The sequence below is a fragment of the Sphaeramia orbicularis genome, chromosome 13 (assembly GCF_902148855.1).
Source record: "Sphaeramia orbicularis chromosome 13, fSphaOr1.1, whole genome shotgun sequence".
Classification (NCBI taxonomy): Eukaryota; Metazoa; Chordata; class Actinopteri; order Kurtiformes; family Apogonidae; genus Sphaeramia; species Sphaeramia orbicularis.
In genome coordinates, this window is record NC_043969.1 from 25,264,549 (window position 1) to 25,280,324 (window position 15,776).

The window sequence follows — 15,776 nt, forward strand, 5'->3', positions numbered from 1 at the left end:
ATCGTTCTGAATTAGTGAGATACTTAAAGAAAAACCAACATCAAGTGTCTTAGGTGATGGTCCATCATATCGCTCCGGCTATTTTCAATACTCTTCAGCCTGGAATCCACAAGTCTGGACCCTAGTGGAGGTCTGAACCCCATCCTGGTTAAAGACATTCCCTCAGGGGTGTTTTGATGGTGGTGGTGGAGAGCACTGTCTAACACATCAAGCCAAAATCTCCCACTGGTGTTCCACTGGACTGAAATCTGATGACTGTGAAGGTCACAGCACTCGTTCCACATCATTTTCATACTTAACATATTAAACATTAAACACTTCCATGAGCCCTTGTGCACTAGGGACAGATGTCATGTCATCCTGGGAGACAACACTGTCCTCAGGTTTTATCTCTAACTTGTTACCTATCTGTATCTCTTTGTGATTAGTTTTACAGTATGTCCACTAACACACATTTCCTTTGTCTGAAATATTCTTTTGGAAGCTGAATGTAGGACAGAGGCTGGAAACAAGAGCAGATAAAGAGGGAAACACCATGAAGTAGAGGCAGCCGTGACCGAGAAGGTTGGAGAATTGGCTCCAGTTGGCAGTTCAATTCCCTGGACTGGCAGAGAGAGGCACTTAACCCCCCCCCCATTTGCTCTCTAAGAACCTGACATGGCAGCTCACTGCTCATCATCTGTAGTATGTGGTGTGTTCCTGCATGTTCAGATAGTAATGGGTTAAATGCAAAGGGACAATCTCAGTGAGTGTTGCATGTAAAATACACACTGACAATAAATATTCTTAATCAAACAAATGTCACCTATGAATCAAAGGACGGATATTTATGGATGTCAGCCTTAACCATCCAATTATGGACATCCCTATAATCATTGTCGGCCACGTAGCCTTAGCAAAGACACTTTATTACAAAAAAAAAAAAATCGACATTTGTGCTCATTTAAAGATTATACAGTTCTAATGAGTGCAAATCTAGACTGTTATACTGGACATAAATTAACAATTGTTGAAGAAATAAAGCCCAGAAATCATTTTGAAGTCTCCAGAACTCTGATATACTCCTCTTTGCTTTCATATTAAACACCTTCACATTAATCCTCATTATTGTGGTATTCGATTCAACAACTGGACTTCTACTTTTGTGTGTGTTTTTTCATCAACACACACCAAATTCCTGCCAATAATTAAAATGTGCACTGGAATTAGTCAAGAGATTCTGAAATGCTGTATAAAGCTCGACAGTCATTGCTGAACACGATGCACATTCTGAATAGATCAGCTTTTAGTAAACAGAATGAATGACTGATTTTAGTTTCTTGGTCCATTTCCTTTCTCTACCTTGAGAGGAACTCAATAAAAAGACATTCAGCAGAAGCAGCAACTTTCTATGACTTTGACCAAGGTCTCACACCCCATGCAAGTAAACACAACTACACACATGTACTCACACAAATGAAGCCATGCAGCATAGGTACATACTCCTACAATTTATTTATTTATTAGACCGGCACACCCACTCTCCAGAGCGATGGCATGCAGAGCTTCACTGCAGCTCAGCAGATTGAGGCAGAGCTGCTTCGTTATGCAGCATGTTTGGGTGAGCCGAGCAGGGGGGAGGAGGGGACTTGGAAGTGGGTCAAGGCTTCCAGAAGACGTCTGCAGCACCGAGCCAGAAGCCACTCAGCTGTCTTGCTCTCTGCAGTATAATAACGACCTTACGCTCCTGCACACACACACACACACACACACACACACACACACACACACACACACACACACACACACACACACAAACGCACATATACACACTTCCTGCAAACTCCTGCTGGGGCAAAGTCAAACCTGGGGCTGATGCACGCTAGATGCACACTGATGAACATGCATGTGCACATTTCTACACACACACACTTCACACACACACACACACACACACACACACACACACGTGGTGGTGATGCCTGAGGTTCAGCTCCTCTCTGAGCAGAGCTGGGAGTGGCTGCAGAGTATTAAAGATATGAGTGAATACATTAGTGACTCCCAGATGGAGAAGTGAAATCTGTGCCTTCAAGACAAAAATCTAATCTCAAAAGTGCATGAGACACACTGGGAATGTTAGTTACAACTCAGAACCATCAGTACACTACAAAAACACATGGCAGGAGTCACGGTTGTGGAATTAATGTGTGCTTTCTGCTCACATTTGGCCGTTTTTGCGTGACTGTTCATCAGCATGGATGTGTAAGAGGATTATCAGTGTGAAAAGCTGAGGGGGAGTCTTTAACTACTTCTGCTATGATACTACAAAAACCCAGCAGAGCGTAAAGCTTTCCCACACTCTGTTGGATTCTGACACCTTTACCGCATAAAAATAACGCAACACAAGATAACTAGCAATCAATAATGCTCAGGAGGCAATGAGACTGAGGGAATAAGGCTTAACAGTAAACATCAGTTTCGACTAAAATATAAAGAGACTGACTGATTTGAGGAGAAACAAACAAAAGGCTGTGCAGGATGCTTGGACATGAATAAAAACCATGACCAAGTGAGAGGCGTCCAAGCAGATTTGACCATGAAACTCAGCTGGATTCCCCAAGGGGTCAGAAAACAGCCAATGACAGACAGGGTGACAGTCAGTAAATCTGAAACTAACCCACTCTCTGCTCAAATCCCTGATGGAATTAGCTAAAAGTGTCTGGGAGAGAAATGAATTACTTTACCAGGTCAAAACGACAGAGCGCGGCCTCTTGCCGTCATCTGTTTGAGTCTGATGCCCTCACTGCTGCTGAACTAAATGAACGATGGCTTGATTAAATGAAATATTATACATTAAAACTCACTGTGTTGAGTTCCAACTACACACGACAGGACAGCAGATGTATTATCCATATGCGGCTCTTTATCAGTCTGCTGTTTTGCACATTTATTATTCCCAGTTAGTTTATTTCATTGGACAGCTTCATGATGTAATATGTTTTAAACGACCGTGCATCCTATTTATCATGTCCAACAGTCTGACCCAGGTCAATGTCTTGCTTGACTCATTTGTCTCAGTCGATGTACAGGATCTGACGTTAAATGAAAAAACATTAAGTCAGAATGAATGGGGTCAAACTCCCAGAGGAATTGGGGACTGCTGAAGAGGATGGAAATGTAAATATATTGAATGAGACATGATGGAATACAGTTTCATTACCTTATCAAAAATAGAACAGAAACACATCATGTAACATTTTCCAGTGCAAAAATGTGGTTTTTTTTTTAAATAAATCACTTTCTCCATATATAGAAAATTTAAATAAAGTATTATTCATAATGTTAAATATTTCATACAAACATTAGTTGTTAACTCCATGAAAAGAAATCACTAAAAATGCTGGTTTTAATTTCACTCAGCCTGTGTTTATGCATTTTATCTCAAACACCACAAAAGATTCAGCCTATTACCAGATATAGCAAAGAAAAACATCAAAATGGTCACATTTGAAAAGCTGAAACCTTAAAAAATATGGACTTTTTGATTAATAAAATGAGCTAAATGACAAAAAATATGGTGTTTTAACTGCAAATTAACCTAATGAACTTCAAGGACTGTCTTGAATTTGTATAAAATATGTTTCTGCCAAGCAACAAATCCACACTGACTTTATTTTCTGCTACATTTCCCTTAAGTTTCTCTTGGCTTGTTCTGTTTTTAAAGTGTGTATCTGTGCATGTCCTTGCAGCCACAGGTTATAAAATGACGCACAAGCTGACACTGTTGCAGGAAGCAAAGGGAGTCAAAAGGAAACATCCTGGGAAAGGTGTGATCGGGATCACGTCTACATGACAGATGCAAACCTGAAAGATTTACAAGGAGCCACACCTCTCAAACACACACACACACACCCACGAACATGTGCGCATCTCATTAATTATTAAGTCTTCCATCTTCTGCGTCAAACACAGAAGGTCATCCATCTCTTTTCTCTGAGCAAAGACAGCGGAAATGCTTTTGAGTACCTCTGATCAATACGCCAATGCTCAGGTCTGTACAGCTTTCCAGTAAAATTATGATGTATTGTGTGTGTCAACAAAAACAATGTCTGCACTAGATATAATGGTGGGAGTGCTCGGTTTTTGTTGTTGTTGTTGTGATGATGGACTTGCAGCCTAAAATGTAGAGGTTGTTTTTTTCCTGAGGACAAAGAGAAAAAATGTCTGGGAAATGGAGGCGGGTGAAAGGACCAGACACACATGGGTGAAAGTGGAGCTGAGGAAATGGCAGACTGTCTGGGAAGACCCTCTCTCCTTCCCCCTCGGTGGGAAACATAAATAGACGGGGATTCCTGGTTAAGGGCCAAGATTTCCACTGACGATTTTTCCAGAAACCAAAAATAGAGATTTCCAAAAATGCAAACAAGCATAAAGAATTTACCTATTTTATGTGAATCCTCCCAAACACATCCACCTTTCAAACAGATTAGAAAAAAGTCAGACTTGTTTATCTGTGAAACATTCACACAATCAGTGAGGACACATTCGCCTCATTCCCACGAGCCCCTGCTTGGTACCCCCTTTATTATCATACCCCCCTTTCATCTCCATGGCGACGGAGATGCCTTAGCGATGATGTCACCCCCCCGAAAAAAAACAGGGATTACCTCATCATTTCATATTAACTCTCAACTCGCCTTCAATTGGCTGTTGACAGGCCCCACCAGGAAACCCCTCAGCCAATCAGACGCTGCTGTGTGTCTCCTCTGACCTTGACAAACACAAGTTCAGCACAGACTCCTGCTTTAACCCTCTATTAGTGAGCATTGGCTGCTTTTAAATGCACTAAATGCAGTAGGCTGTGCATTTTAAACAGTTGAAATAAACACTGCCTGTGTGCGCCGGCTGCTGAACAAACGCTTCAGACTGTGGGAGACAGTGTCTTTATTGGTGGCTCTGGTGGCCTATTGAAGGAAAGGAGAGCAGGAGAGCTGGCACACTGTGAGTGAACGAAGCGCACGGCAGCAGTTTCCTTTGTCACTGCTAAGCCGGCCTGACTGACTGACTGCCACCTCCGTCAGTCTGGGCCCTTCTCACTTGTTCCACTGTGGGACAATGATAAAAGGTTTCAGCCACTTCTGGGAACTGTGACCATGGGCTCCTGTTTGTTACCAGCTCGCTTTGACAAAACATTCCTCTAAACCCAGGGCTTAAACACCATCACATAATAGTTATACAGAAAGTCATGAACTGAAAAATATTTGGTAATTATTAGATCCGAAACTAACAAATATGTCAGTTTGTCAATTAATATATTGATTATTTTCTCAGTTTAGTCTATGGCCTTAAAAATGTCAGAAAATGGTGAAAAATTGATTCTCAAATTTAACATGACATGCTAAAATGTAAACCCAAAAATAATCTGTCTACAGTCAACAGACAGGAGCCAGAAAATATTGACTATTTTGTCTGACCTGATTATAATACTGATTATCAGAATAGTTTAGCAGTTTAACAATCCACACCTAATCGATTAAGCATTGATAATACTTTATGTTACAACATTTTCTGCCACTGACAGTATCAGCTCGGCTTTTTTGGGTGATACCAAAAAAATAGAGCGGTATACCTGCAGGGACTGGCAAATAAATATCAGATACTATTTTAAGTATTATCTTTGTCATTATCTGATTGTCCAAGAAAGCCAAAGTGTTGTCACTGCTTCAGTACTAAGGGCTGTCATCATGTTATAATGTGTGACACTGAGCTAAGCTAGCGAGAAATATCATAAAATGTCTGAGAAAAATTTTCCAGCCTGTTTTACCTTCAAGTCCCCAGATACGAATTGTAGCCAACAATATTCTAACATGAAAGAATCTTAATATAACACTTCATTTGATAATCATTACGTTATGTTGCGTAGCTACAGTCGCACTGACGACGATGTCACGTAGTTTACATTGCATCGCCATGACAACCAGCTGCGGGATAGTACACCTGTAGTGGAAATGCAACGGGCTGAAGGCCAAACTGAGCCAAGCCATGCTGAGTTGAAGCAAGTCACATTGATGCCACAATTCAGTCTTTATTTATGACCATCCATGTACTGTATGTTTATTTAGTAGGGGTGTACCGATAATATGTTAAAAATTTTTAGATAAATTTAAATAGTATCTATTTTTATATCACGATTAACCCATAAAGACCCGAACATCCACCAGCAACCAAAACCATGTACTGATGTAAAATGTTTAATATCTGTTGATCCACTAATCCTATCAATACATGTAAATAATTGGTGTAAAACCCATGGAGTTGGATCAATGACAGTGGTTGTAGACACTTGTTTTATGTTCAGTTAATGATATCTTTGCTAAAAAAAAGTCACTTTTGCTGAGTTTTCTCTGTTTTCAAAATAACCCTGAACTTTAATTTGAACTTTTATGAACATCTACATGATCTGTAAATCAAATTTAGGAAAATACATGATTTTCACTGAAAAAATGCAAAACACAGAGGGTAATATTATAAATGACTGGTGATAAATCACTTAAGAAAGGTTAAATATAGAGAAATAAATATTTCGTTACTGCCACAAAAGTAGCACTGGGCCTTTAAGGGTTAATAATAATAATACAATCATTTCATTTATTTAATTTAATACAAATCATAATACAATGATTTCTTTGTTGGGGGGTGGGGAAAATAACAACAACAACAAAATAAAGAAACAGAAAAAACAACTATTGATCAAAATGTCATTTTAAAAATCAGCATTGGCCAAGAATTTTGCAGTTGCTGCACTCCTGATTATTTAGTCACAAAAATGACAGGAAAAGCATATTTCCCATCTTCTCCTTATTCACATTAAGAAGGACAGTCATTGAACATGAAGTACAACCTCAGTGTAGGTCTTCCTGCTGCTTTAAAAGGTTCATGTCTGGTCCTGACCACAATGGGAAACACTATGAGGTCAAGGAAAGATACGAAGGACAAATCATGAGGAAAAGATGCTGCGTTAGATGTAGCTGGGAGAGTATTAAGATGGGTCAGAGTATGTCATGGAATTTCTTCAACAGTATCTACACTTCTGAAAATAGATTATCCTATTATTATCGTATGTTAATGTTGTCAGTAAAATTCCATAGTGTAGTTTATCACAATGAAGTTGGAACCTTTACTATGCACAAGAATTTCTGAATGAAAGACTGACAGTGAACGAAGTCAAAATGTTCAAGGTCAAACAGAAAGGTGACAGCACTGATGAAACAGCGAAAAAATGGTGGCATTTATCTTCCTTCCTTTAATCACATACAGGGTTTAAAGTCTGAAGTCTGCTCTAAATGCTACAAAATTGAATTGTCAAAGTGTGATTAAAGTATTGTAGCGAGAGGTAAAGGTTAGAGCTCTGAACGAGGCGATTAATCAAAACTCAGCGGAACACAGGACGACCCCTTCCCGCCCTTTGTGAACGTTATCAGCAGCTATGAACCCTGGGATATTTTGGATTTTGGTGATGAGGACTAGCAGTTATTGTTACCTCAGACTAGGGGTTTTATTCTTTCTGTCTTTGTACTTTGATTAGTTTCAGTTTATCAGTTACTCATCTAATTGATTCGCTTATTAATGCCTCTATATTGTTTGTGTTTGTAGTGAAATTTTACATGACGAATAGAACATTTCTTCCTGAAGTTAAATTTACTCCATGGAAAAGACACTGAATAATCACAGAAAATCCAAAAGTGGTTCATCCAAAATGTTGCACAAATAACAGCATTACTTTTAAAATCCAGCAACATACAGAAAGCTATATTATGCCTTCTAAGTATGATGTTTTTTTCCCATATACTCTGGAAATACAGAAGCCAAACCAGATTAAAAAATGTGTTTTCCTCTGTGACAGCCTGACTGTGTGGATAACATGCTTATCTGCCATGTAACACACAACCACTAGTTTCCATTGCATTCCTCTACAGATAAAACGGTTGAAGTTAAACAGAGTGACAGTTCACTTTCAGTTCATTTAAACCTGGCGATAAACCCAATTTTAGGTCGTATAACATTAACATTCAGCGTTAATCGTAAAGACAGTCGATGTCAGTTCAACGTCAGAGTCTGATTCACTGTCACGCATCGTTGTGAAGGAACTCACAGATGTATGCGGTTCGTTTTTGGATTCGGAAGGACAGAAGTGTGAGTGACAACTGTCTGATGCATCATGTGTTGAAAGGGAAGTAAAAGACAACAAGGAGAAATGAGTAAATTATGAAAACCAAAGGATGGTGTCACATCCCTCTGAAAAGTTTTAATGAAAACACTGATGAAAAGTGTTTGCTTTTTTTTTTACTTTAAACCATGAAATCTGTCACTGTATGTATGGAAACATGACTGGAAAACCTAGTAGAACACAGTTTTTCTTCCTTAATTAATCTCTCTGTGACTGCTTGGGATTAGATTAAATTAAACACAACAAAAATAAGCATAATCGGCTGTTAAATTAACAACTACATCTCCATAACAACAGTACAAATTCCATCAGCTCAGAAGGTCACATGTGGTTAAAAGTTCCAAAAACAGTGAAAAAAAAGAACCTTTCGGAGTCACTCTTCTGTATGAAGTTTGACTCCATGATACTAAGCCTCCAAAGCTCCCATTTGATAAATTCACTGGTGCACTTACTTCATCTGGGCGTCCTTTGCTGACATGTCACCGAGGGGAGTGAGGGTCTTGTTGTGACAGTCGGCGGTTACGCTCCTGTCAGCAGCTCTGATGTTTAACTTGCACGGCCTCGCTGTCACCACCGTCAATGACAGTCTCTCTCTGTTCTCGGTCTCTCCCTTCCTCTACTTCCTCTGTCAGTGCAGCTGGAGAGAGGTCGCGCTCCTCCATCAACTATTTCCTGTCCTTTGTCCGTCCTTTTGGGAGTCGGTCTGACCCCGGGACATCACAGACTCTGCACTCCTGTCCTTTAAACTTCCACAGCGACTCAATATTTTTAATGATTCTGACAGCACTAATCAAATTGTCCTCCCCTCCTTCATTTATTAAATCCTTCCACCTCCTCTCATTTAATCTGATTTACTAACCTCCGGGTTTCCTGAGGATGAGACGAAGCAGAAGCAGAAGCAGAGGAGACAAGTGTGAGTGAGAACGTCTCCTCCTCTATCACATAAGGTGAAGTTGAACCTCAGTTACAGTTCAACCAAACCTACTGTGTACTTGAAGTTTAGAAGAAGCAGACAAACCAGTCAGTGAAACAATTGAAGAGATAAAAGATAAGGATGTGCACGTGTCCGGGTTATTCCAGAAACAAACTGCGCATTCATGTCATGTTTGTCCACCATAATTCTATGAAAACAAAATTAAGATGATTCATTTCATCTTTTTAATACGTTTTTGTAACATTGGCTCCAGCGAATAATCAGTTTGTTGTAGTAGATGATAAATCTGCTACAATAAAAATAAGTTCATGTGATTTAGAGCAAAATAACAGCAGCTGATCCTCAAAGCAAAACTATGAAATAGGATTAGGGCCACTGGAAAAAAAAGATAATAAAGGTGCAACATATTTTTTTTTTTTTTTTACTATTTTTTATTATTATTATGAGAAAAAAGTCAGAATTTTGAGTTTAAAGTCAGAATTCTGAGAAAAAAATGTTTAAGTTTTATCTCAGAATTCTGACTTTTTTCTCAGAATAATAATAAAAAAAAATATTTTGGACCTTAAGTGATTGTTTGTCTCTATATGTTCAGCCCTGCGATGAACTGGCGACTTGTCCAGGGTGTACCCCGCCTTCGCCCCTATGTAGCTGGGATAGGCTCCAAGCGACCCCCGTGACCCTAGTGAGGATAAAGCGGGTTCAGAAAATGAATGACTGAATGAATGAATTTTGGACCTTATTTTTTATTTTTTTTTCCAGCGACTCTAATCCTCTTCTGAACAACTGAATTTTTTTTTTTTTTTAATTTTTAGAGGTGATGCCCTTTTACTGTGAGATTTGATGAATGCCAAGTCTCAGTTTGTCACATTCAAGTTAGGATTGAAAATTTTTGGCCTGAATTTAGCCAATTGTTATTTTTTTCCATTTCTTTTTTGTGGGTTTGACTTTGTCATTGTACATAAAATGGATTAATAACCATCCATCAGTCAGCTAACCTTAACAGCCCTGTGCCCAGTATTTCCCTGTTTAATTTCTCATTACTTCAGCCAGTAAAAAAGACATTGAGATGATTTATTATTTTTTCAATTTCTAAGTAAATGACTCCATGGCCTTACATTCACCTCAGGAAATAGACAAGCCAGTGAGTGTATATGTTTGTTTGTATGGAAAAGTCCAGAAACCCCACATGACTGGAGCAGCAACAGGTCACTATAACAACCATCTCTATAGATGAAAATAGATCATATAAACATTGCACAGACAGACAGACAGACAGACAGACAGACAGATAGATAGATAATCATTTTTATTTTAACATTTATCTGCACTTGTATGGATTGTCTACATTTTCTTTTCTTCTGCTCATAACAAGTTTCGCAGCAATAATACACACACAGACAAATCATCCCTGTGACATGAACAGTCCTTATTGTGATTATTTACAAAACCTCTGAGCATATTGGCACTGTTTATACCTTTACTCACTGGGGAACGACTGTTTTTTCTCAAACTCACCTCATTACAAGACCAGACCATCAACACTGTTCAACACTGGTGTCTTAATGTCTTTATCTGATACACAGTGAATCATCACCATCTCTGTCTGCCTTTGTGGGCTCTGCAGTTTCTGTTACCAGGCAGAGAACAGCAGAAACAGCTGAGTCACTGCAGCTCGATGTGGTCTCAGCCAAACTTCACTGTATCACAGAATCTGAGGGCGAGTTCAGTGCTAATGCAGTCTCATGAAAAAATATCACCTTCTATATCAGCAGTGTGAATAAGTCACTACTTCACAGACGTTTTTATGCTTCGGTTTCCTGTTTCAACACTAAATGTTCAAGGCTTTCACATTTTTTCATTAATAGAGAAGATGAAATCATATTTTATGATGCAATCAGGGTATAGAAGGAAAGATGGAGACAGTAATGTGTCCTTAGTGATGCAGGTTTATGTCAGTGTCCTTCAGGGAGAACAGAGCTGTTTTAACTATTTCCCTCCACACAGACTGTTTTACAGTATCTTTGTTGTATATGCCATCAGTAGAATCACTCGGCATGTAATTTAAACTTTTCTCAGTATTCAGAATTAGGTTGTTGTTTAAGCACGAGACTTGTACGTGTTGAGTAGAAAGAGTTTTGGGGGCAGGACAGCACTGCACTGCACTGCAGAGGGACTGCAGTGTGGGGAGAAGCTGAGTAAAAATAAAAACACTGAAAAGATGTGTACTATCAGCAGTATATATGGAGAATTGAAGTATTGTTTGCATTGTATTGAATGTATTTTAGTGCATAATTCAGTTACTGTATTATGTATTAGTTGTGGGTTGAATGCTAAATTAGGAAAAATGTATTGTTTGATTAATGAATTAAGTTATTGATAAAGGTGTAAAAGTACTTGAGGGGTAGGATTAAATTAGTTTGTACTTCTTCCTACTCTTTTTCGACCATGCCAATTCAGACTTACTCGTACATGAAGATAGATTCTGTTCATTTAAATGCTTTTTTTGTCCTTGTTTTATTTTGTTTTTTTGCATGTTTGAAAGAAAGAAAGAAAGAAAGAAAGAAAGAAAAAGAACTCCCTAACTGTGTAATTATTAGTGTAGAGGACAATGAAATGTAGAAGTGTCTATTAAATTAAACTTGATGGTTACATGTTTCAAAGTACAATCTTGAGGATTTTAACCCTTTCATGCATAGTGGTCACTACAGTGGACAGTTCTTCTGCAGGTGTTCTCTTGTATATTCATGGGTTTTGTTGTTTTAGTTCCATATCAACCAACACAGTTGACACTTATGCATCATCTCATGAACTGCAATTCATACCATTACTGTAACTTTGCTGTTCTCGATTGGTTCATGAGTGGAAATCAATTGTTAATATTTATTTTTTGCATATTATCTCCATGAAGTGAGTAATAACTAGTATTTGAATAAGTTAAAATGTGAGAAAACATCAGATTAGCTGCATTAAACATGGTTTCATTTCACTATTTTCATATGACTTTATGATATTGGGTTTTAAATACATGTTTCTTTGCTTCAAGAATAAAATTCATGGTGTAGCTGAGTGGACATTTTTGTAACTCCATGAAAAACAGGTTGATATAAAAAAAAATTCAATCACATTGTTTTTTTTTTTTTCATGCCTAAAGAGGAATAAAAACACTCAGGAAAAAAAAAATCTTGATTAAGGTTCTCATAATTCATGCATGAAAGGGTTAATTTATATATGTCTGTTAAATCATTCTCTATCATCAAATGAGTTAGAACCAGGGTGATTGAGCCTATGACAATATTATATGAAAGTCCTTGTATCTGTTTTATGATCTGGGTGTCTGTGGTGACATTCCTGCATAGAAATCCTCATCCTCAGACAGTAGTGACGTGTGTTCCATCACCACAGTGAGTGTAGTCACTGTATGTGTTAATGTAAGATCTGAGCACCCACAGAGAAGAGGCAGGCAGTGCATCCTGGTGTTTCACACACACATGGACTTCATTTGGCCTCGATGATATTAATAGTCAAAAAAGATAAGATATGTCTTTTTTTTTTAGTCCCACAAGGGGAAATTCCAAGTTTACAGCAGCAAAGCACAATAGCTAAAGAAGTGCAAAATCAAAATAAAGACAAATCAAGAAAGCTATGCATAGTATTTACAGCTGTGCACATGCTGATCATACCACAGGTTGGACAGGGATATGGTTTATCGCACAGAATTATTTGGAGCAGTTTCTGTTGTGGAGCCTGACAGCTGCAGGAAGGAAAGACCTGCCATACCGCTCCAAAGTAGATTTAGTTCAGAACTTTTTACCTCCAAGCTTATACAGTGCAACCTAATATGGTCTAATATCACTGGTCACAGACACGTCATAATCTGAAATTAGTGTGGAAACAGAAATGAGGACAGAATTTGCATTTCTTTCCATGTAACTTACCTAAGTTTACATGGAGAGTATTCTACTTTTTCTCTCATTCTCTCACCAGGACGGAGGTGAACCCTGTGTTAAGTCTCACTGACTGTAAAATCCAGATCCACCTGATCCTGTGACAGGTGAGGAGTTTGAGTAAGATGTTTAGGTGTTGTCTGTAAAACTGTAACACAGACATCTTAGATGAGCTCAAGAAGAACAGACTTCCTCTGCAGATCTCAACTAACTGATCATTATTTGTCCAGAACTGCAGCAATTGCCAGCACAATCTTTCATAATAGAACTACATGTGTTATATCCAACTGTATTCATTGTAAAATGCTCCAAAAATATGTTCCCATAATATTGTCCCAACTCATTCAACTGGCAAAATTGTTGTAATGTAATGTAATGTTTTGCTAATGTGTTCATTTACTTCATATGTATGCTTTTACACTACATTTAACTTTTTTTTTTTTTAATTCGAATTTATATGACTGTTTGTTTTACGTGTATGTGTATGTTAATGTGTATGTTTTGCTGCTGAAAACACTGTGAATTTCCCCATTGTGGGATCAATAAAGGAATATCTTATCTTATCTTATCTTATTACATCTGTATCTAACTGTACCAACAGAAGATGGTGTTATTCTGTTATTCTGTTACAGGTGATGGGTTTGAGCTGTTTGAAATTCAAGAATACATCTGTAATTACCACTCATCAATAACAGGGGTTGACAAAGAAAACACCACATACATTTTCAAGATTATATACTATATATTGTATAATATACTGTATATTTGTCTCACAGATACCTTACCACCTTTATGTTAGTATCTGTGACAACAAATTTCGCAATGTTTGCATTTGATATTGTTCCTATGGCTTCACTTGTTATGTCCCCTGCAGCTGACATGGTAGGGCTCAACATGAATGTCCATTTGTCAGTTTTCATGCTTGACCATTCCCTTGCTAACTGAACAGCAGCAAGCTGTAAGTTCACCACATAGAAGTCAAGTATAATAACCTATTTACTGAGTCTGACATTAAAGAGGTGAAAGAATTACTTTAAAAGTGATGGGACACCAACGGACAAACCATCTTATGTAGAGACAAAATTTGATGTTGATAATTATGACATTTTAACATGTCAATTTATAAAATACTTTTGAAACCAATGAAAGCATTTTTTTTGTTTAGTGAATTCAATGACTTGTAAGGCTTTAAGACAGTCTAGAAGAGCATGAAGAAATCAATTTCATGATTTAAACACTAACTGAAGATAAGTGTGAAATGTAAATTCATCACAATAAATACAAAACAGATGAAACCAACAGGATAAACCACAGCATAAGCCTAGAAATCCTCCTATGCCTCTTGGGGTGTGGGACTGACTCCACAGTCCCATCACACAGATGCTGCACACCTTCCTGCATCTCATCTTTACTCAAATGTCAAGAGCCACTTTAACTTAATCCTTTGAAATCCACACTGAGGGCAATAAAAGTCCATGATGGGAGCTCGCACTGGGAAGTGTCTGGAGAGCTTTTTAGTCCGAGCCTTCACAACCTTTTAAGATATAATGAATTAATAAATTATAACAAATGATGGACCTTGCAGTAATGTGAATTGTTTCAATACCATATGTAAGACAGTCTGGGTTTACAACTCAATATATTCATGATTTAAACATGATATCAAATGTAAAAGTCAACAGATGGATGGATGGTGCATTTTCAAAGGTTGACATAATAAGAGTCTGGCGCTGGAAAAACATGATAACCTACTGTATTTACTGGTCAGTATGTTTATCAAATATATATTACAAAATACTGTCAATCAAACAAACTTAAATCAGTGTTAAAACAAAATAAAAGCTTAAATAATATGACAAAGTACCATGTTTTAGACAGTACCTTTCAATGCTCCATGTAACTAAATCCAAAACTTCACCAGAAATGGGGATTATGTGAATTTTTCTTGACTCTCATATGATGGCATATGATCTATTTGTGACAGTGTGCAGAGGGTGTCATTAAAAAAGTAGTGGCCAGTTTATCAGTGTAATTGTGATATTTTACATGTACCTATTGCATTAGATATAGATTTGTAGCTTTAATTTTGCTTAAACAGATCTCTAGGCTATTAAGTTTATTCCAGTCCATTCACAGTGATAGAATAGTCCACTTTAACGTGAGTTTGTGTAGCAAGTGATTTTGAAATAATGACTCAAGTCCATCAGGTGTGGTTACAGGGAGTCTGATTTACACAGATACTTTAGAGTTCTGCCAGTGTGAAAACATATTTGATTCATTACAAACTCTAGAGCAGGGGTGTCAAACTCATTTTCATTCAGGGGCCACATACGGCCTTATGTGATCTAAAGTGGGCCGGACCAGTAAAGTAATAGAAATTATAGGATAAGAACTTATAAATAATGACAACTCCAAAGTTTTCTCTATGTTTTTAAGTGAAAAAAGTAAAATTCTGCAATAAAAATGTTTACATCTATGAACTGTATTTGAACATAACATGAACAAATATGAACAACCTGAAAGTTTAAGAAAAATAAGTGCAATTTTAACAATATTACACCTTAGTTTTTCATTTATACGTGTGCATCACAACTTACAGATCACAGTGGCTCTACAAATACACAAAACATTTAGTAATATTCAGAATATTGGTAAAATTCCACATACTTCTCTTAAGACATTTCAGGTTGTT

At 37.6% G+C, this 15,776-nt stretch overlaps 1 protein-coding gene across 2 annotated transcripts in view; it reads right to left on the reverse strand.

The window, feature by feature from the left end:
• limk1a (LIM domain kinase 1a) overlaps window positions 1–15,776 on the reverse strand; it is a 74,035-nt gene that overhangs the window by 38,494 nt on the left and 19,765 nt on the right. Inside the window, exon 1 of one of the 2 annotated variants that reach the window (XM_030151930.1) lies at window positions 8,659–9,011. The exons of the other annotated variant lie outside the window; for it this stretch is intronic. Coding sequence (XP_030007790.1) covers window positions 8,659–8,684 — 26 coding nt within the window. The 5' untranslated portion in view covers window positions 8,685–9,011. Of the gene's footprint in view, window positions 1–8,658; window positions 9,012–15,776 lie in introns of those variants that run through there. 2 annotated transcript variants of the gene reach the window in all.